This window comes from Triturus cristatus, chromosome 7 (assembly GCF_964204655.1).
Source record: "Triturus cristatus chromosome 7, aTriCri1.1, whole genome shotgun sequence".
NCBI lineage: Eukaryota > Metazoa > Chordata > Amphibia > Caudata > Salamandridae > Triturus > Triturus cristatus.
The window spans coordinates 1,720,404,033-1,720,425,945 of record NC_140590.1 but is presented as its reverse complement, the minus strand read 5'-3'; the positions used below and the strand labels follow the sequence as shown (position 1 = coordinate 1,720,425,945).

The 21,913-nt window shown below is 47.1% G+C and overlaps 1 protein-coding gene across 4 annotated transcripts in view; it reads left to right on the top strand.

The window, feature by feature from the left end:
- Nucleotides 1-16,491, top strand: part of TMEM52B (transmembrane protein 52B) — a 137,443-nt gene extending 120,952 nt beyond the window's left edge. For all 4 annotated transcript variants that reach the window (XM_085614633.1, XM_085614632.1, XM_085614634.1 and 1 more), the window contains 4 exons: nt 5,588-5,634; nt 6,913-6,951; nt 8,753-8,922; nt 13,269-16,491. In XM_085614633.1, coding sequence (XP_085470759.1) covers nt 5,588-5,634; nt 6,913-6,951; nt 8,753-8,922; nt 13,269-13,528 — 516 coding nt within the window. In that variant the 3' untranslated portion in view covers nt 13,529-16,491. The remainder of the gene's footprint in view (nt 1-5,587; nt 5,635-6,912; nt 6,952-8,752; nt 8,923-13,268) is intronic.
- The last annotated feature ends 5,422 nt before the right edge of the window (nt 16,492-21,913 follow it).

Below are 21,913 nucleotides of genomic sequence, written 5' to 3'. Positions count from 1 at the left end.
GCCCCAACTCCGCACCACTTAATGGTTCAGAAAGCATCTGAGAGCATGGCAGCTCAGTAAAGGAGGGTGCGAGGAAAGAATCAGGGACCGTAGGGTCAATAGTTAGTACAGAACAGTCCCCTTCAAAGTCTTGCAAACATATAGTAGGTGTGAGAGATAATCTTCTTTCAGTATTTTAAATTGCGGTGGCCACAACTCCAATTGTTTGTTGTAACATTTTGTCGATGGCCGTGAGTGTAGGTAGGGGTTGGGGAGCGGCTGCATGTAATCTGGTATTTGGGCGAGTCACAAGATGCTTAGATATTTTCCCCGGTTTGCACATCATCTTTTTAGCAAGGATATCTTAGGAGCCAAAGAGCAGATACAATTGCAATGTCAGGTCAGAGCCCTGGGCAGTGTGGTATGGCACAAGGATCAGGTTTGTGCTAATCCAGTCAATGCATAAAGACAACAGCTATGTATGAACCAAACAGGGTACCTTCGTGTAGTAAGACCCAGCGAACGCGAATCCAAGATCCTCCGGGGGAAGGCGAAAAGGGGGTGGCCCAGCCCAGCCTCGTTCAGCCCCTGACGGCCACAGACGGCCCGCCCTTTGCCCGGGCTTAGCCCGGCGCCGCCCGCGCACGTCCCGCGACGCGGAGGGAGCCTCCATCTCTTAAGCGCCTCCGGGCGCGAAGATTCAATTCAGCTGGTGAGCGCTATGCCCTCTGGGAGCTGTAGTCTCCCCCTGCGATGGCCGCGCGATGGCAGGTAGCGGCTGCAGGGGAGACACACAGCGTCAGGGACCCAAGGGCAAGATGTCAGGTAGGAGAAAATGCTTGTGATCCCTTCAATATCAGGACAGCGTCTGAATAATCACCCGCTCCACCGAGGGAGCCTCCTTCTCTTAAGCGCCTCCGGGCGCGAAGATTCAATTCAGCTGGTGAGCGCTATGCCCTCTGGGAGCTGTAGTCTCCCCCTGCGATGGCCGCGCGATGGCAGGTAGCGGCTGCAGGGGAGACACACAGCGTCAGGGACCCAAGGGCAAGATGTCAGGTAGGAGAAAATGCTTGTGATCCCTTCAATATCAGGACAGCGTCTGAATAATCACCCGCTCCACCGAGGGAGCCTCCTTCTCTTAAGCGCCTCCGGGCACGAAGATTCAATTCAGCTGGTGAGCGCTATGCCCTCTGGGAGCTGTAGTCTCCCCCTGCGATGGCCGCGCGATGGCAGGTAGCGGCTGCAGGGGAGACACACAGCGTCAGGTACCCAAGGGCAAGATGTCAGGTAGGAGAAAATGCTTGTGATCCCTTCAATATCAGGACAGCGTCTGAATAATCACCCGCTCCACCGAGGGAGCCTCCTTCTCTTAAGCGCCTCCGGGCGCGAAGATTCAATTCAGCTGGTGAGCGCTATGCCCTCTGGGAGCTGTAGTCTCCCCCTGCGATGGCCGCGCGATGGCAGGTAGCGGCTGCAGGGGAGACACACAGCGTCAGGGACCCAAGGGCAAGATGTCAGGTAGGAGAAAATGATTGTGATCCCTTCAATATCAGGACAGCGTCTGAATAATCACCGCAAGAGTAGTCTGTTGTGAGCAAGACTAATATGCTTAGGATGTGGAGCACCAAGATCCAGAAGATGGTGTCAATCGAACCCTGAAGGAGGTTTAATGTGAAAGGCAGCACAGGAATGGCTGCTATGTCACATAGTTAATGGGGAGAAAACTGGATTTAAATCATGAAGAGTGTACCCCATAAACGCTAGTACATTGCTGGTCAAGAAAGGCAGCATGGCCTGCCACGTGAGGGAAATGCACAGCAGCACAGGAACAGCTGCTGCAACTCTACGTTGTTGGGGGAAAAGAGTACCTGCCCAAACTGAACTAGAACAACCAAGACTCTATCATGCGAACGAGGCATAAAGGGCGACATGCTCAGTAAGCACTGAAAGAACTTCAGGCAGAAAGGCTGCCGAAGCCTGAGAAGGAGAGATGCGGTGACGCCTAGTGGTGATAGGTGTTCACCGGAGCAGCAAGGACACTGGAAATGTTGCCACCAGGAGAAAGCAGCTTGTCACTGGAGAACAGAGGAAGTTCGTGGCATGCACGCCCAGTGGCGCAAGGACGCCACCGCAAGTGGAAGAAGAAAGAGCGTAAGGAGAGATGTTGCACTGGAGATTGTACCCCAGGTACTGATGGTACGGACTGGAGCACGAGAGTCAGCGCCCTGTAAGGAAGAAGGCCCAGGTGGTCACACGGCATGACATATCCCGTGAAGCCGGCCCGAGAGGACGCTGCAATCAGGGTGGCATTGAGGCGCCGGGAGCGCATCCTCTAGAGCAGAGCGATGACATGCCAGAGGCCTGAAGAGACGACATGCCAGAGGTCTGAAAAGATGACCTGCCAGAGGTCTGAAGAGACGACCTGCCAACGGTCGGTGAAGCGGCGACCTGAGAAAAAAGTCGGTAAAGCAGTGACCTGAGACGAGGTCGGAGTAATGATGATGAAAGAAGAGATCAGAGTGACGATGACCATCGAAGAGGTCAGAGAAGAAAACTGGCAATAAAGGAATGAAGACCGAGAATGAGTAGTCACGAGAAGAAGGTCGGGACTACAGGTCTAGTCATCGTAGGAAGAGAGTGCATTGTCCTAGGGGTAGGACAAGACCAGGGAGACCCGTGTGCAATGCACGTCACACGGAGAGGCCTGGTCAGTGAATACGAGCAAGAAAGAGGGGACTAGACCGCGTCACGAAGAAAAGAACAAGAAGGAGGAATTTGAGTGGCATGACACCACCGCAAAGAAATGCAGAAGAAATCTCAACAAGAAGAAAGAAGATGAGAGGAGTGTGTGATCTGCCAACTCGCACACCAAAAGGCAAAGGTGACAAGTGCTAGAACATCGGAGCACATGGAGCACAGGGCCTGGAGAACATCGGTGGTACTGGGAGAAAATACCTATCCACGAGTCTTTAGAACCCCTAGTGATGGCAGAGGCGAGCAGGTTGGACCATTGGTGACATCCACCTTTGGGGTCGCACGGGAGACTGGACGGTGAGACTGCTCGGACATCCTGAAGAGGAGGATCCGACCACTCCACACCAGACCATGGCGACCCAGGGGCAAAGGCCTCAGAGATGCCAGTGAGAGCGGGTCCCGCCACGAGAGATGAGTCTACAGCCGCTCTACCGTAGGTCTCAGGATGACAAAGATCTCATGCTAAATGGCAGGAGCCAACAACTACCTTTCAGGTAGAGCCAAGGACGTGAAGGTGGGACTCGTAGCGTTTCCTCCACACATCCCGAGAGTTGCGTTGCAGCGACACGGCAAAGTGCAACCAGTCCAGTGGAAGCACGGTGAAGAGGGCCTCCGGGACATCCCGTGAGAGGGGAACACCTGCAAGACAGGCATCCTAGTGAGAGGAATGTCTTGCAACTACGCCACTATTTTGTAGAGAGAAGCAATGCTGCCTGTGTGGAGATTCCACGACAACCAGGACTGATTGGTGAAACGTAACATCGATCCGATCCACCATCACTCTACCAGCTCCGTCACCACAAGAGCTATGCCGAGAAAGACAGTGATGTCAACTTCCATGCACAGAGTCAAAAGAAGACAGGACCCGCAGGGCACCCATGAACTGTGCCAAATAGAACTGGTGGTCCCAGCTGCTGTAGTACCATTGTCTTTTGTTTGTGCAGGTAGCTAAAGAGGCTCAGCAGAAGTTTGTTATTTTGTTTATTTTTTGAGGGGGTCTTTTTATTAAAGGAACACAAAACAATATTCAACAAAAACATAAACGTAAAGAAAAAGAGCAATCATCAAGAGAAGCATATCACCTAAATTAGATACATCATACATATGATCAATAAACTCAAAAGAGACGTTACAAATAATGATACGGGCACACAATGACAGTAGATCCTTAAAGGAAGTTTGTTATTTTGTTTTATTTTCTCCCACAGGTTGGACTTTATTGTTTCCAGTTTGAATAAAGTTTTGGAGGGATGTAATGACCTGCTGGTCACTGTTCTAGTTGTTGTAATGTACCAGCCACTCCCAGGCGGCTGGCTTACACCCCACCCCACACCCATCCAGCACAGGTGTCACTGGACATGTGACCCTGCCAATAAAAGGAGCTGGGCGCACGTGCCCTGGGCCAGTTCCACCAACTAACTATGTGTGTCCGTTTCATCATTATGAGTGCATGAGGGCCTAGGGCCCCGCACCGTTACAAAATCTTCGTTTTTTAGAGTGGGGAACCCAGGAGGCTGGTGCTGCAACTCATGCCAATTGGAAAGCTAGCGGCTCTGTCACAGCAGCATGTTTAATGAAAAGGCTAAAGAGATCTGCTACTGGGAGGCCTGGCATGGTAATACTAACACAAGCATCAATAGAGCTTTTCTGACATCTAGTGGCGAAGGGGAAGATTGCATTTGTATGACTGTACGTGTTCTTTAGTGTTGTTTTAAGGAGAGGGAATGAAGCCAGTCAAGGCAGGACTAGAGATATTGTCTTTTCTTTCGATAAATCGCTCTATTTACAGTTTTGAAAATATGAAGCAGGGCATTGCACCACTGGAACGTTGGAAAAAGTAACGTTCCGGTGCCACAATGCCTTTGTAAACATGCCTCTCCTTGGTATTTGTGGCGCCTACCTCCAATTGCACCGGAATTCCTTTCACAAATTAAGCGCTGATTCCTAGCCTCACTGAAAAGTCGTCTGACATATTAAATGTAAAAATGTGCTGTAAGCAGGTCATCCGCCATTCGATTAAACAAAAGTCGTTGGACGTCATTACCAGTGGCCCAGCCAGGGATATGATAATGCTAATACCGAGTGTCAATACATAAATAAAATCACAAATGTTACCCTTGTCCAAATGTAAATTACAGGGTGTATAACACCAAGGGGCATATTAACAAGCACGGCGGTAAAATTATCGCCGCTCTAGCGGCAGAAAACTGCAGCTAAAGCGGCGGTAATGACGTTGATAATATGCCGCAGAGAATTCCAATAGAAGCCGATGTTGACACCAGAACATGGGCTTCTATGGAAATTCTCTAGGGCATATTATCAAGCCCATTATCGCCGCTTTAGCGGCAGTTTTCTGCCGCTAAAGCGGCAATAATTTTAACCCTGTTTCTTGATAATATGCCCCCAAATCCGGAAGTCTCAAAGTTTACGGGGCACTTTTCACCTTTTACATTTCATCAGGTTTTCTCCATCTCTGAATAAGACATTGATATCTCTAAGGTGAGTGGTTGGAACGTGCAATGATTTTTTAAACATTTGCAGCTACCTCCCGCCTCTAAATGAGGGCTGTAGCATAATTACCCTATTTGCTATTGTCTCCCAATTCGGAACATGTGACTGGGTGTGAGAAGTGGAAAAGGGGCAGGTAGCAAAGGGGGAAAGTGTGCCAGAAGGTCTTCAGATCATTGCAGCCGAGATTCATCCCTTGGTCCTGGTGACGGAGCTCAGCCTGCCTGCAGCCTGAGCTCAGAGGGTGGGGTTCAGTCACCTAAGCCACATGCTGCCCACTGACCCTAGGTAGAGGGATGACCCTTGTTTATGGAGAGATGTCCCATCCACTCTTTTTCTCTTCTAGGCCTTTGATGGAGCACTCTGTGAGGATGGCTGTCTGGATGCAGGGAAGTGAGTACCCCAATTGCTGTGTGCTATATTGTTACGAGATGAACTACTGGTTGCAATTGTTGGTGGTCGAAGCAGAAGATCTGGGTTGGAATCATTTGCCTGCCTGCACCAAATGAAAGCTGATGATTTTGCGACGTGGGAATATATTTTAAGCTCCCAGTGATTTACTCTCTTTATCTGAAATGTACAAACAAATGACGAAAGATATGCTTGAATTAATCTCCGCTACTTGTAATTACCTGGGCTGCATCACAGTCCATCGTTCTTCTGTACACTGCCAACTCAGTTTGGACCCAGCCATATGCAAATCAGTCTTGATCCTGCTCCAATAGGAATAGTCCAGCCCGAACTGCCACCCCCCCCCCCCCTCGTTCCAGCAACCCAAAGGTTCAGGGGCCAGTGATCCCAGATAGAGCCGCAGCTAAAGAGCGCCACCACTGGGTGGTGCCAAATAGCCATGAAATACCCTGAACCCTTCATGTATGTGAAGAAATTCAACTGTAAAATACTATTTTGCACAGTGGCAGACATCCATGCAACACCCCTGCTTGGATGTTTGGGAACAGGGTGAGCACCAATATTAGGAAAATGAAAATGGAGCAAGCAGGAGCCCCACTGGCAGGCGTCTCTGTGGAATACTTGCGGGTAATCTACATTAAAGCCATCCCCCTTTCTTGCCCCAGTCTTTCAGAATATGTTTTGCCCCTCTCCCCATGTGGACTAGGACAACGATATAGGATGTTTGGGGGGTATCTTTACTTGAAGCTGATTTCTGTGCCCATCAACAGCGTTCTGCTCACTCGACCGTTAGCCTCTCTCTTTGATACAGCTACCTTCACCCTGACCACTTTCTATGCCAATCACGGGCCTCATTGACACTTTGACCTCTATCTTTGAACATTCGACCATTTGTGTCAGTGTAAAGGCAGGCCTTTGTCATTCTTTTTCATACCTTTACATTTTATTACTGGCTTCTCCTTCTGTGTTTCCATCACTGCCCTCTCTCTCTCGCTTTCTCTCTCTCTCTCTCTGTCCATCCTTCTCCCTCTCTCTTTCTTTCTCTGTTTTCATTTACTCACTACCCCCTTCCTCTGCCATTCAATCATTGGCCTCTCGTCCTCTGAGGGCACACTCTCTGAGGGATGTAGGCTTGTTATGTCCCACTGCTCACTCCCATCATTGCACGTGCACTTTTTTCACAGCTAAATAAAGTGCAAAAATGAAATCCGTGTTTGGCATTTTGCTCCAGCTGACCTCTAAATGTTTTTCTTCCTTCAGCTGCTCGAGCACAGACTGGGTCCAGCTCTGGTACATTTGGTAAGTCGCAGAACTGTGTGCAGAGGGGAAGGGGCGGGTCAAAGCCAAGAGGCTAGGTGAAGGGGAAGGGGTGGGACAAAGCCAAGAGCACAGGTGAAGGGGTGAGGCAAGGCCAAGAGCATAGGGAAAGGGGCGGGACACAGCCAAGAGCACAGGGGAAGGGGGAGGACAAATCCAAGAGCACAGGTGAAGGGGTGAGGCAAAGCCAAGAGCATAGGGAAAGGGGCGGGACAAAACCAAGAGCACAGGGAAAGGGGCGGGACAAAGCAAAGAACACAGGGGAAGGGGTGGTACAAAGCCAAGAACATAGGGAAAGGGGGAGGACAAATCCAATAACAGGACCACGTGTGTGTGTGTGTGTGTGTGTGTGTGTGTGTGTGTGTGTGTGTGTGTGTTTGTATAGGTGTGTGTGTCTTGCATAAGGACATACTGTGTACAGTCTATAAAAAATAGCATATTTAAAAACTAATGACACACACCTGTTAAGCTGGCAGAAATCTTGTGTACTGAGTAAAACAATGGTAACTGGATACTGCCTGCTGCTGTGGAAATGCAACTCATGAACAAGGAAACAAGTGGAAAAATCAAAGCTGGCAACCACAGTAGAACCTGCAGTCTTTAAAAGGTTTAGATTTCACCTAATCCTACTAGGCTGAAGGAAGCCAAAGTTTGAGCAGTGGTTTGGGCCACAAGTCCCTCTTATGCTCCCAAAGGTGCATAACTGGTTGGACGAGCCCTGTCCAGGCATGGCCAGACTTAGCACCGGCACATGCATGGGTGGGCGAAGTGCTTGGAAGGTTGCTGGCCTGACTGTGCTAGAGAGAGTTTTCCTGTACATAAACAAACCTCCCTGCTTGCAGACACCCTTGCACTCTGGTGCAAGGGTGCCTGCGTTGGCGCTAAGTTATGAAACTTAGCGCCATCGCAGGGGGAAAAGCAAGGCTGCACCATGTCCTTGTGAATATGGTGCAGCCTTGCTTTTCCGAAGTGTCGGAGAGAGGCGCTAAACCACGAAAGCTAACGCCTCTCTCCACCACTTCCTTGTGAATATCCCCCTGAGTATTGCATGGGAGGAAGAGACATTACTTTCAGGGAAGTGGTGTTGGTGTGTGTGGGGGAGAGGAGGCATGTTTAACCCATACTGTGAGCACCGGACTGGTCCTTACAGTGTTGATACACACTGACAAAACCAGACAAACGCCATCTGTGTGAGGACCAGGGCGCTTTGAGGGCCAGTCCCGTAGTGTCTTTATGTACCTTTTAGTGAGTGTAAAAAAAAACTGAAAGCGCAGTTACGTTTGCTTTATTTCGCTTTATAACCAACCCCATATATCGAGTGATGGTGATATAGGGAGCAGATACAATCTGGAGGTGGAAGCTGGCCATGGCCTTGAACCAGCTGGGAGACACTTGTACCGAGGCAAAGAGTAGGAGCCACTCAAGGTCCTATCACAATTAAGCAGCCATAAAAGTATCTATGCCATAAGACTGACTATTCACCTGGCTTGGGCAAGAAACAAGGTAAAGTACAAATGCTGTGTGTGAGAACACAGAAAAGGTAAAGGGTAAATAGAAACTTCAAGTGCCTTCTATTCACAAAGGCAAACAAAGTTGAGAAACATCCACTGTAAACCCAGGGGCTAAGCCAAGTCTGGAAGCTAACACTACCTGCCAAGGCCTACCCACTATTTCAGCTACAAAAGCCTGGAGGGGTTTCTCTTATCTCTTGGCATGCTAGTCTGCTTCCTCTATAGCATCTGTTTACTGCTCCATGTGTACTTCTTGTGTCTCTTCTGTGCAGGTTGATTGTGGGGCTGGGATTGCTGTTCCTAACCTGTGGGATCATCTGTGTGTTTGTTAAATGCTGCTGTTTGAGGCACCAGGAGGCTGGAGGAGAGGAAGGGGCCCGACCCTATGAAGTCACAGTCATCGCCATTGACCATGACAGCACCATTCAGAGCACCCTTACCTGTGAGTACCCACAGCTTTTCAATGCAGATGATGACCTAACGCAGACCCAGAGGAGATAAGATATAGTGGCGAAACATACTCAGACTTCATTTAAAGCAAAAGCATTAAGAAACACATTAAGCCAGTGCTTGATTTGTGCCGGTGTTTGACGGTGCTCAGTACCTGCACATATTTATTAGTGCCCACCACTTGGTGATAGTCTATGGTCATATTTCAGCATCCATCACACATCAGTATAGTGTTCAACCATTGACTATACTTTTAAAAATAATAAAAGTAGCACTACAAGGCCATCCCTACAGCTTGAGGTGACCTGGAATAGTGGAAAAAAACTTGATTGATTGTGAAGGTTAGCAGGTAATGCAGTGTACTCCTGAGAAACACCTTGGACCCTGGGAATTGTATTCTTACAAAATAAGCCCAAATCAAACATTTTTAACAGTTACAGAGTGTTGTATTGGCCGATAAAATATGGAATAATAGCCATAAAATAATTATAAATTAATAGGATTCCCAATGTATTATCCCTATGTCCCTCTTAAATAAAAAACGTCATTTTTGGAAGGTGGCTGCATTTCAGTCTAAGGCCTGCATATTTGCACCCAATACATTTATGTTTTCCAATTGCTCTTAAGAGATTGTTTTTCTTGTTCTTGTCTTAAACTGTGTAGATATTGGCTTCAGAAATGTACATTTCATAGTAAGTTAAAGCGCCCATCACAATAACATGTGACAGATGCAATATAATAAAATATGCCGGAGTCCAGTTTCCTTGCCGGACTTGTTCACTGGTCAGCCCAGCTGATAGAGGCGGTGGACAGAGCAGAAGCATGGATATTAAAACAGAAACAGAGCAGAAATTGGTGGAATGATTGACCTCTAAGCTTACTCTTCTGCAAACAAAGGTCCAGTCACTAAAGCCCTAAACACGCCCCTTCCCAACACTGAATCGCTAAACACAAATTGCAATTCGGAACATGTTGCTGTTTTTTATCTGAAAAGCATAGTTTAATACTTGGAAATCTGGTAATGCTAGCCCACCCTTTTCTGACTTGCCCCTAAGTTTTCTCTTGGAGATTTGTGCAAGATTTAAGCCAAGATAAAGCTGCCATGCATACCCATAATTTTTGTAAATCTAGCTTTTGAAAATAAAAGTGGGATACTATTAAATAGCATTGTGAAATGTTGGTAGCAGATTAGAATCTAGATAAGTCTCGCAGTGAAATCCAGGCCCTGCTAAGAAGGTGGAAGGACCTTCCCTTAGAAATCTATGGTCAAGTCAACTTAGACAAAATGGTCCTTCTCCAATAACAGATGTAAAGTTTTGCAGATTGTTACTAAGCCTTGTGTCTTATGAGTGACAGCTCATTTTGTGCAATTTCAAAAGTATATTGTGAGCTGGTAAATTTATTTTATGAGAACTTGTCCAGCATTTGAGGCCCTGCGCTCTGCAGAATCACCTGACCGAGGCACACCTAGCTTCACCTCTTCCACATCTTGTACCTCGGAGCAGGTTGCTCAGCTCTTCTTCAGGACAATAAAAATGGCTCCACTCTGGGCCTGTGCCCAGCAAATGTTTTGATTGCTCGTTAAAATATTATCACCCCACCTGCATCATCAGTCCAGCATCAGGAAAGCATGGATTTGAGGGACCTACAATATTGTGACACTTTGGGGCATATTAACAAGCCAGGCGATAAAAGTAAACTGCCGCTAAAACGGCGATAATGGGCTTGATAATATGCTCTATGGAATTCCAATTGACGCCCTTGTTAGATGTGAAGGACGTCTAATATGGGCTTCAATTGGAATTCCATAAAGCATATTATCAAGCCCATTATCGCCGTTTTAGCGGTAGTTTTCTGCCGCTAAAGCGGCGATAATTTTATCGCCTGGCTTGTTAATATGCCCCTTTGTTTGGTTACTGTAATGCTCTTGTGATTGTTATGTAGGGACATTGCCACCTGCTCCCTGCTCCAGCTCCTGCTAGCAAATTTAAAATGTGAGATGTTACGTGAGGGTGTCCTTGGTGGCAGGAGTTGGGCAGTTGGCAGGAGAGGTGGCTGTTGGTCAGGGGTCGATGCTGTGAGCTGAGTAAACTCTTCTAATTATATTTCCTGGATTGATTCCTTCTTAAAAGTGACCGTACAAATATACAAGTCACCCATCACCATCATTCTTCACCATAGGAAAATAACTTGGGCTAAGACACAAGTAGAATTCTCAAATGGGAGCTGTTTGGTTGAGTTGGTTGAAAGCAGCCTACCTTTCTGATACCAGCCTCAGTGGAGTGGGCCGTCTGAGTGATGACCAGTTGACGGCTCTGTCACGAGCCATTTTAGAAGAGGAGCATGAGTATTGTCTAGCTGGCGGCCTCTATAGAAGGGAAGGAGGCATGGGTCCTATCGGCTTATCCTCCCTCGCGCCAGAATAAAGCTCCTCCGAGTGAAGGGCAGGGTGTAGTTTAAGACCATTTAGGGCGCAACTTGATTGACCGAGCAGATCAACGTTTCACCAGATATAAGGAGGATGAATGTGAATGTTGTGTAGAGAAGAAAGGATGGGAGGAGGTTTTAGCGTGAACTTCTCTAGATGGAGTAATGCTCAGTTCTTACTGCTCAGAGCCCGTGCAGTGATTGGACCGAGAAAGAGGACTTCAACATTCTGGACCAGATCAGCAGTGTAATGCCCACAGCACCCATTCACACACCCAATATAAGGTCAGCGCTAGGCAGCAAAGAGGAACCAAAACTATGAGTCCCAGTGAAGTGCCGGCTCCTTAACCCAGCACCTTACAGACATTTGACTGGAGCAGCAGGAGGTATGAGGATGATTGAAAACTCTTTTATTCAACCCGTTTCCCAATCTCTTAATAGAGCATAAACCTAAATTAAAGAGGGGCCAGGATGCATGCACTGAGCAGAACGCGGTGCATGTCACTGACGGCTGGGCCGCTGCAGTATATCAAGAGTGCGCTCACTCTGCTTTGGCCAGACTCTTGACCCACGTGCTCTTGACTGAAGCCGCATCACTTGGCACCACAGACTATTGGCTGTTTGATGAACGATGCCTTTTTTGTGCGTGTGTGTGTGCCCGTGTATGTGTGGGTGGGTGCGCGTGCGTGTTCAGTGCAACTGACCAGAGAGCAGCTGTCCTGGTGCAGCATTGGGGGCAGTGCCAATCACCTGCAGGCTGACTGCAGTAGCCAAGCTTAGCAGGTCAGGCCGCCCTAGTTCAATGCTGGTCGCTGCTAGTGAGCACCCCACATTTTTAAATAAATCACCTCTCCAGTCTAACCTCACCTACTAAAAGACACCACTGCCGAACCAGCACCTCCATAGAAGGGGGCCCATTCAGTGAGTGAGAAGAGGAGGAGGGCTATAGCTTTACTTCTCAAACTGCAATGTATGTGTTCCCAAGCTAGTGCAACTAGTGGGTGTGTGTGTGGGGGGGGAGGCAGGGGGTGACTGAGAGGCAGATAGGGAAGGATAGGGTAAGAAGGAGGGGAAGGCATTCACTGTGGAGGATTGGATCCGAAATTACTTTGAATAAACAGCATCTGTAGGTCTAAACCTTTAACATTAGTATAATCCACCCACGGTAAGGAGATTAGAATATATATATATATATATATATATATATATATATATATATATATATATATATGGGTGGGTGTCTGTGTGTGTGTATACACAGGGAAGCGGGCAATGTGATGGGTATAAATGGACATTTTAGTCAGAGTAACAAAAAAAGCCAATGCTACCAAAAGGGCAGAGAGAACCACCGCACCACATTGATACAAGTGCACGCCCACCACAACCTTCAGACCAGCATGAAACCAACATTTAAGCATACAGTGAACAGTGAATCCCCGCCCAATAAAACTATTAACAATGCGGGGGGGTAGATGGCTGACACCTCTTAGGGCCCACCTCAGGAACCCCCTTGCTGGTCCATTTTGTTGCAACAAAAACATTGGAAATTGTAAAAAAAAATCTAAAAGATACCTAATTTGCATATTTTAGGACGTCTGTTCTCAGATCAGTCCTTGGGGAAGAGTTTGCTCTCTAATGAGCTTCATAGTGAGCTCTATAAATACTACCTGACGACCAAAAGAAGCAGAGAACACTCATTCCCTGTGCCACAAGGAAGGAAGGGCCTCAGTTGTAGAGACAGTGACAATCAGGGGGACATGACAGACGGTGGGTGCTACATCTTCCTCAACTTCAGATGGCGCACGCTACAGCATCACGTACTCCCAATATTTCTGCAAAACTTTGGCCAAAATTATTACCACTTTTGTACAGAAGTAGGACCTCATTTTATCCATGTTCTTCTCTCACCAGCCCTGCAGTCTGTGTTCGGCCCCGCTGCCCGGAGGATATTTGCTGTGGCACACTCCCACAATGTCGCACCTTTGCCGTCAGTCTTCACGATGCCCCCGGGCACAGAGACGCCTCCCTGCTATGAAGAGGCCCTTCGAATGAGCAGGTTCACAGTGGCACGGTGTGGGCAGAGGACATCAGACCTGGCAACTGTACCTGAGGAGAAGTCCGAGCCCCCTGCCACCCCCGCATCATCAGCACCCGAGAAGGACTCCATGTGACAGCCACTCGAGAGAGCTTGGACGGGCATGTTCAGTGGAGACCCAATGCTCTCAATAAATCTTGTAGATCATGTAAACCTTTTACTTGTCTCTGAACACTAGTTGTAGTCATTGCTACATCAGTTGTGTATTCACATCTCAATATTAGTGACACTCTGCATCCAGTAAGTTTATTCATTTATGCATTCCACAGGGACTTATAGGCACTGGTGAGGTAGTGCCAGACATGTGCAAGCAACTACGCCAGCATAGGCAACAGGTACAACAGGCATCGGTTTCTACAGGCCTATGTATGAGGGTTTCCACTTGTGAAGAACCACCCTTTACACAGCCTTCCCTATTTTATAAACTTTCAGCCCTTGGGGTAAACTCCCCAGGGCTTTTAGAGGCTCGGGAGAGGGGGCGTGCAGCAACTCCTACCCCTATAAACGAATTCTGGCCCAAGAGGTAGGCTCCCTGGGGCTTCTTGAAGCTCAGGGAAGGGGGCCACTCAACCCACTCACACCTTTATGAATACAGCTTTGGGTGTGGGCTCCCTGGAGCATAAACTTAGTGAATGCAGCCCAGCCGCCATTTTTTTTTTGGGCACATTTGTTGCCCTTTTTTTGGGCCTCAGGAGAGGTCCCCCTGGGTCCCCTCCATAGGGGCTATGGGGTCAGGGTATCCCTACCTTGCCTCCTTATACTATTTTTATTTTTATTTCAGGGGCGGGGACTATGTCCCCGAGTACTGTAATGGCTGCCAGCAACATTTTTCTCATGTTGCTAGCAGCCAATCAGAGCGCTTGCTCCCATAGGAGTGATATACCCAAGATAAATAAAGCTCCCTGGGCCAATCAGAACGTTTCATTTTTAAATTGCTGCTTCTGCTAGAGTTTCTTGAGCCTCTCACAGACCCAACCGTCCAGAGATACAATTATGTTTACCCCTAATTTCTCAAAAACTACTGAATGGATTTGCACCAAATCACAAAAAGTACAATTTGTGGACAAAGATCTAGCTTCCTGCAAAATTTGGTGTGAATCCATTAAACATTTATTGTGGTAGCTTGTCTTAAAGAAGACTATGGAAAATGCATGGGGATTTTGTGTTTTGGGGACCCCATTTTTCTCAACCCCCACTTCATTGATCACTCCAAAACTTTTCATGCACAAACTAGTGAAAAAGTAGCACATTCTTAAAACGTTTTGTGATGATTCGTTAAACGGTGCCAAAGTTATTAACAATACGAAAAATGCTTTTCCTATGGAACAGCTGACCTAACTATAACTACTTAAAATATATTACGCTACCTAATATATATTACACTACCTAATATATATTACACTATTACACAGTGGAATTCACTAATGGGAAGTTATGATTAGGACTAAATTTCAATCAGAAATCGATTTTTTGGTTTGCTAATAATTTGGTGATGTTTGACAAATCTTCACGAAACAATCCCAAAAAGTCTCATTCACTTCAGTTTCTTCCTGAAACATTTCTGGGTGATCCATCAAGCAGCGGCCTATGAAAATTGCGGGTCCAAAACAAATTTCCCCATGCAATTTTCCATGGAAAAATTGAACAGTTATACTGGAAAACATGGCTGAAAGGAATTACACCAAATATGAAAGAAAGCTAGAACTTTATCCAGAAAGAGTGCTTTTTAAGATTTACTGTAAATCCGTTCAGTAGTTTTTGAGAAATTAAGGTTCGTGGCTCCACCACCAATGTACAGTGCAGAATCCTTGAATCCTACCATGTTGTGATTTGCTGACTACAATTATTCACGGTGGATCCACATGTCTGCACGATCAAATGTGTACTGTGATTGGCTGACTGCAACCTGAAGGAAAAGTTGGGGTCTCCATTTTAAGACTCAGGGGCTCAGACCCCAAGTCCTAGAAAATTAAATAATTTAGAAGGGGGCAGGCTCGGGGTACTTTGATCTCCCTATACTTGCAGGGGGGTCAAATAAACAAAATGTTTTTAGGGGGGTTCTGTGGATCTGCGGATCAGAAGTGCATAAAAAAAAATTGGTTGGGCGCCCTTCGGCCATGCACGGTGGGGGGTTGGGGCCTGACAATGGGCACACTGCAATGGACATCTAAATTTACATTGAACACATAGAAATTCACCAAAAATACTAAAGGAATCCCCTATATCCACTGACACTTAGCATTGTCCGTTGTTTTATTAATATTTTATTCAACAAACGTAAACAAAGCCTAAACATTCTAATACCAATCACTGTCAATTGTTAACAGCACTTAAAAGAAAAACCCTTTTTCAAGCAAACTGACCCCAAATAAACGTCTAATATAAAAAATACATAATGGGGACAATGTATAATATTGTCCAATATTGCCATCTTGGAGTTTTGATGACATTTGCAAATCACCCTTCCTTTGTGGTTTATGATGTGACCAGAATCTCACCAGAACCTCTTGAGGGCAGTATTTAACCATATTAAAAGTTACCCAGCATTTATATATATTTATTTTCACTGAAAAAAAAGATTAAAATGACTTTATAGTTACGTATGGTAATAAGACCTCAGCTTACGTTAATAAAAACGGAATGTAACTAATAAAAACAAGGGTTAAAGTGACTTTATTGTTATGTTTTGAAATGAGATAAGAACTAAAGTCTTACATTTAAAAAACACTGAAATTCACCAGATATAGTTTAGAGAAGTAACTATAACATGCACCACCATCATGCACTGCTTATGACCACACATATTGTGTCACTCACGACATGTTCAATGAGATTATTGATGACATCACAGCTGTCATATCAAATGATGCAAAATCAGGTGATGTAGTTATCAAATGGCAGGTCCACAGACTTTGTCAAGGTGCTACTACATTAATACATTAATAAAAGTATAAGTATATTACAATAATCCAGGTCAACACCAGTGAACTCCCTAAGGATAGTACTATCTTATTAAGACACTCATTAAAGTCTGTCAGGACTCACTGTTAAACATAGGATTGTCAATAAAGTGTTTTAAAGACTTTCATTGAAACATGTATTGATGAACTATTAACTTTCTTATTGTGATTAAAGTGTTTTAATTTCAATAAAATGTTTATCCAACAGGAGTCCCTACACTCAAAAGCCTCTGAGCAAAAACCCTAGTTTCAAGAGTTCTATATGAAAGTAGAAAACCACTCCAAGGGTCATCAATACGAAATCCTGCAAGACATTGAGCACAACCAAAAAATCTGTGGAGGGAGCTCCTGGGGGGACTCCTACACTTCTATACTCCTGGCAGCCCCGTAAACATTCTGATTAACGTTGGTAGTGCCCCTACATTACTGGGGCACCATATAATAAATAATATAAGAAAGGGGAGAGGAAGTGGTCTAACGGCTAGGGCGGTCTACCTCCAAACTGGGGAACCGGGTTCGAGTCTCGGCAGGGACGCTCAACATCCTGTGATTCTGGGCAAATCACTTTATCTCCCTGTGCCTTACAGAAATTGAATGTGTCCGTCTGTTACTCACCGCTGTGAGTTGGAGCAGGAATCCAGTAACCTTACTGCCTGCAGGAGCCCCCCCCCTCTGAGGTTGTCACCTTTCCCAGACAACAATACAGGCCGAATGTATGTTGTTATACCGCAGTCTTTTTCCCCGCAGGGAATCACAACGAGGTCGTTACAACGGCCGCGTTGTGATTCCGCATACCATTACTCCGCAAGTCGAAACAATGACTTGCGGAGGGGGGGCGCTGGATGTTGGAATAGTATAATTTACTATTCCAACTCCAGTCTGTGAGGACAATAGGGAAGGTGTTGGATTTTAAATCCAACACCTTCCCCCCCCCCTTCCGCAAGTCGTTGTTCCGACCTGCTGAGTAATGGTATGCGGAATCACAACGCGGTCGTTGTAACGACCGCGTTGTGATTCCTTGCGGGGAAAAAGATTTGTAGTAAACGCTTACCATACAGGCCATTTGTTCACGTTTTAAGATTCTGCAAAGTCCCAGACATGATTCATAAGTAAAACTTTACATGAAATCGTCTGTGTTCATTTACAACATGGTCTTTGTTTACTTTATCTGTCAGAGGTCATTAAGACAGCTGTACAATATATTTGTAAGGTGTTTCTTTTTATATTTACTGTTTAAAGTATGGACTGATAAGGGGAAAAACACCAGCTTTAGGTAATTTGTCAAATTTTTGCACCAGCAAGGATATTTAAATACCAGTGAGGCCTGTATAAAACCAGCCAGGTGGTAACCTTACTTGCCCCCCAGACAAGGACAAGTGTGGCAGGTGGAGCACCTGGTCCCACCTGGTCCCATCTCAGCATCATTGTTTGTCCTCTGAGGGATGGTGGCCTAAGTAGACATCTTGTTATCCCAGCACGACTGCGCTCATTGCTTTTCATGTTTGTTTTGTGGAAGTCTTCGAGAACTGAGGGCCCTCAGGAACAAGTACAGGACTGGGAGGTAGCCCCACAAATACTCCCTGTTAGAAATGGGGGTCTCTAGTTGGCAATGGCTGGCCACTGTCCAAGTAGGGACCCTTCTTCCTAAGTCAGAGTAAGCAGACTACACCCTTTGATAACCCCTGCTCAACCCTGTGGTAACGTAGCACGAGCAGCTAGGCTTATCTCAGAGGCAGTGTGTGAAGCATTTATGACCATACACAGTAACACAGTGAAGAACACTACAAAGGGACACCACACAAGTAGTTATAAAAAATAAGTATCTTTATATATAGACTTAACACAAGACCAATAACAGTAAAATGCCACAATACTAGAAAATAAGGTTACTCTTAAAATATTGCAAAAATAGTTCAAGGTGTGCAAAGAGGAGTTCAGTTCAAAGCAGTGGTCTCTGCGACCCTTTTACTCACAAGATACCTGGATTCTGTAGCAAAGCAACAAAAATGTCGCTAAGGAGTTGTAGCGATGATTTTCCTTACGCTAACCAGCGATGCGTTGAATCCTTGCCGCAAGGGAGGATGATGTGCTGGTTTGTGTGCAGGACAAAGCGACAAATTTCTGCACGCTAAGCCGGCGATGCGATAAAATCCTTGCCGCGAAGGGAGGATGATGCGCCGAGCCTGTTGCGTGTGCGATCTTGTTGCGATGAAAGACAATGGCGCTCTGCGAGGGTGCGATGATCCTGATGCGATGCGATGAAAATGGCGAACGCTCGATGTCATGAAGCGATGAACTCGATGCGATGATCTTTGGTTAGCGAGCGTTTTGTGGCCCGCAAACATGCAATGCGATAATCTTCAGGTTAGCGAGCATTTGGCAGCCCGCAGACAGGTGATGCAATGATCTTTGGTTAGGGAGCGCTTTCAGGCCTGCCAACATGCAATGCGATAATCTTCGGATTAGCGAGCGTTTTCAGGCCCGCAGACAGGTGATGCGATGATCTCCGGTAGCGAGCACTCGGCGGGAGCAGAGCGATGATTTTCCTTACGCTCTCCAGCTGCAGCGGCTCACTAACGGGCGTTAGCGACGATTTTCAGCATCTTTTCTCTGTAGTAGAACTAGAGGCCCTGGAACTCACAGGAGCCTCACCTGCAGATAGAAATCCTCGCTGGGAGGAAACAGGAGGCTGGTGGTGGAGTTTGATGTGCCTGAGACTCCTGCAGGAGGCTAGCTCTCTTCTAGCCCTTGGGTGATTGCAGTAGCAAAAATAAAAGTTCCTTCAAAGTCCTTTTCCTCTTCTTCCAAGTGCAGTAGTAACCACTGCAGGCCAGTCCAAGAAACAGCACACAAGAACAAGGACAGTCCTTCTCCTGCAGATTCCTTCAGTTACACGGACAGAGGTTCTTCTTTTTGTCCAGGAGCAATACAAATTGTAGGGGTTTGAGCACAGATATTTATACCCCAAAAGTCTTTGTTCTAAGAAGCTACATGTCACTGAACCCAGCCAGAACCAGTTCTGGTCAGTCCTGGAGCACTTTGTTTACCAGGCTGCATCCTTCCTTTCAGAAAGAGGGGGTCTGCCATCAGACGCACAGTGGGAGGTGGAGCCAGCATTCACCTTGCCAGGCACAGCCCTATTCAGGTCCAGGAGCTACCCCTCCCCATACTCCAATACAGATCTCTCTATTCAACCCAGGCCTGACTCAGCCTGCCCTGTCCCTCCAAAACCAGACAGCCAATACACATAACAGCAGAGCACACTGGAAGGCTTAGGCAAGAAAATACATACTTTCTAAAAGTGGTATTTTCAAACACAGAATATAAAAATAAACTTCACTAAAAGATGTATTTTAATATTCTGAGCTCAGGCATACTAAATTCGTTTTTCCACCATGTTCTATGGGTCAGTTAGGACTATAGAATGTAATAGCCAAACCTCCCATTCTGGCCTATGGAGAACAGGTAGCCTTACAGTAGTGAAAAACGAAATTGGGTGTAATTCACTACCAGGACATGCTACACACATCAGAGCATGTCCTACCTTACACATACAATGCACCCTACCATAGGGGTGGCTTACATGATGCCAAGGGAAGGTTCAGGGGCTGGGAAGTGGGTGCACTTCACAGCCAAGATGGCAGTTCTGGACTGCACGCAGACACTGCAGTGGCAGGTCTGAGACACACTTTACAAGCTGCTTCTGTGGGTGGGCAAACGAGCGCTACAGGCCCACCAGCAGCATTTGGTTTACCACCCCTGGGCACACACAGGCCACACTACTGGGGACTAACAGGTAAACCAAATAAGCCAATCATGGATATACCAATTCACATGTCATTTTTACACAGGGAGCATTCGCGCTGTGGCACTGAATGGCAGTGGCACAGCGCCCAGAGCATCTATTACTAGCAAAAACAGAGGAGACACAGCGAAAAATGGAAGGCAGACTCACGCCAATGGTGCCAGGTCTAACACGGGTCCCCTCCAGCTGAAATGTGGGGAGAACTACCCATCCCCTTAGAAGTTCTCATCACTAAGGCGGAAAAATCTGGACAGACCATCAGCATTGGTGTGTTCTGTACCAGGGCGATGTTCCACCGTGAAGTCCATACCCTGTAGGGAAATGGACCACCTTAACAACTTGGGATTCTCACCCCTCATCTGCATTAACCATCTGAGGGGCCTGTGGTCTGTCTGAACCCGGAAGTGAGTCCCAAACAGGTATGGTCTCAGCTTCTTCAGTGCCCAGACCACAGCAAATGCCTCACGCTCAATTGCACTCCACCTCTGTTCCCGTGGAAGTAACCTTCTACTGATGAAGGCTACAGTTTGGTCTAGTCCCTCCTCATTCATCTGTGACAGAACAGCCCCCACCCCATGCTCTGAAGCGTCTGTTTGAACAATAAATTCCTTAGCAAAATTGGGCGCCTGGAGTACGGGTGCTGTACACATGGCAGTCTTGAGGGCATCAAAAGCTTTCTGACAGGTGTCAGTCCAGTTCACAATCTTTGGCCGCTTCTTGGAAGTCAGCTCAGTCAAGGGTGCCATACCCCTTGACAAACCTCCTGTAGTAACCTGTGAGTCCTAAGAAGGCCCTCACCTGGGTCTGGGTCCTTGGGGGCTCCCATGCCAGGATGGTTTCAATCTTGGGCTGTAGGGGTGCCACCTGGCCACTCCCCACCTGGTGTCCCAAGTACACCACAGAACCCTGCCCAATCTGGCACTTACTGGCCTTGATTGTGAGGCCAGCTCTGCAGAGCGCCATCAACACTTCCCAGAGGTGGTGCAAGTGGTCCTCCCAGGAGGAACTAAATACTGCAATGTCATCCTGGTAGGCAGCACTAAAATCCTCCAGCCCAGCCAACACCTGGTTAACCAACCTCTGAAAGGTGGCAGGGGCATTCTTCATTCCAAAGGGCATCACACGGAACTGGTAGTGCCCATCTGGTGTGGAGAATGCTGACCTCTCCTTTGCCCCATCAGTCAAGGCGATCTGCCAGTACCCAGACGTTAGATCAAACGTGCTGAGGTACCGGGCAGCCCCTAAACGTTCGATGAGCTCATCAACTCTGGGGATGGGGTGCGCGTCGGTCCTCATGACCGAATTGAGACCGCGGTAGTCCATACAGAACCTAAGTTCTGGAGTGTCACCAGGCACTGCAGCTTTTGGTACCAAGACCACCGGGCTGGACCAAGGGCTGCTAGAGGACTCAATCACCCCCAGGGCAAACATTTTGGAGACCTCCTCCTTAATGTAGGCCCTTACCCTGTCATTCACCCTGTAAGCCTTCTACTTGACAGGAGGACTGTCCCCGGTGTCTACCTCATGGATGCACCAATCAGTGACACCAGGCACCAGGGAAAACAAATCAGAAAATTGTCCCAACAGCTGGTGACAATCTCTCTGCTGCTCAGGGGTCAGTGTGGTGGAGAGGACCACACCCTCCACTGATCCATTCTCCTCTCCTGCACACAGGAGGTCAGGAAGAGGCTCACTC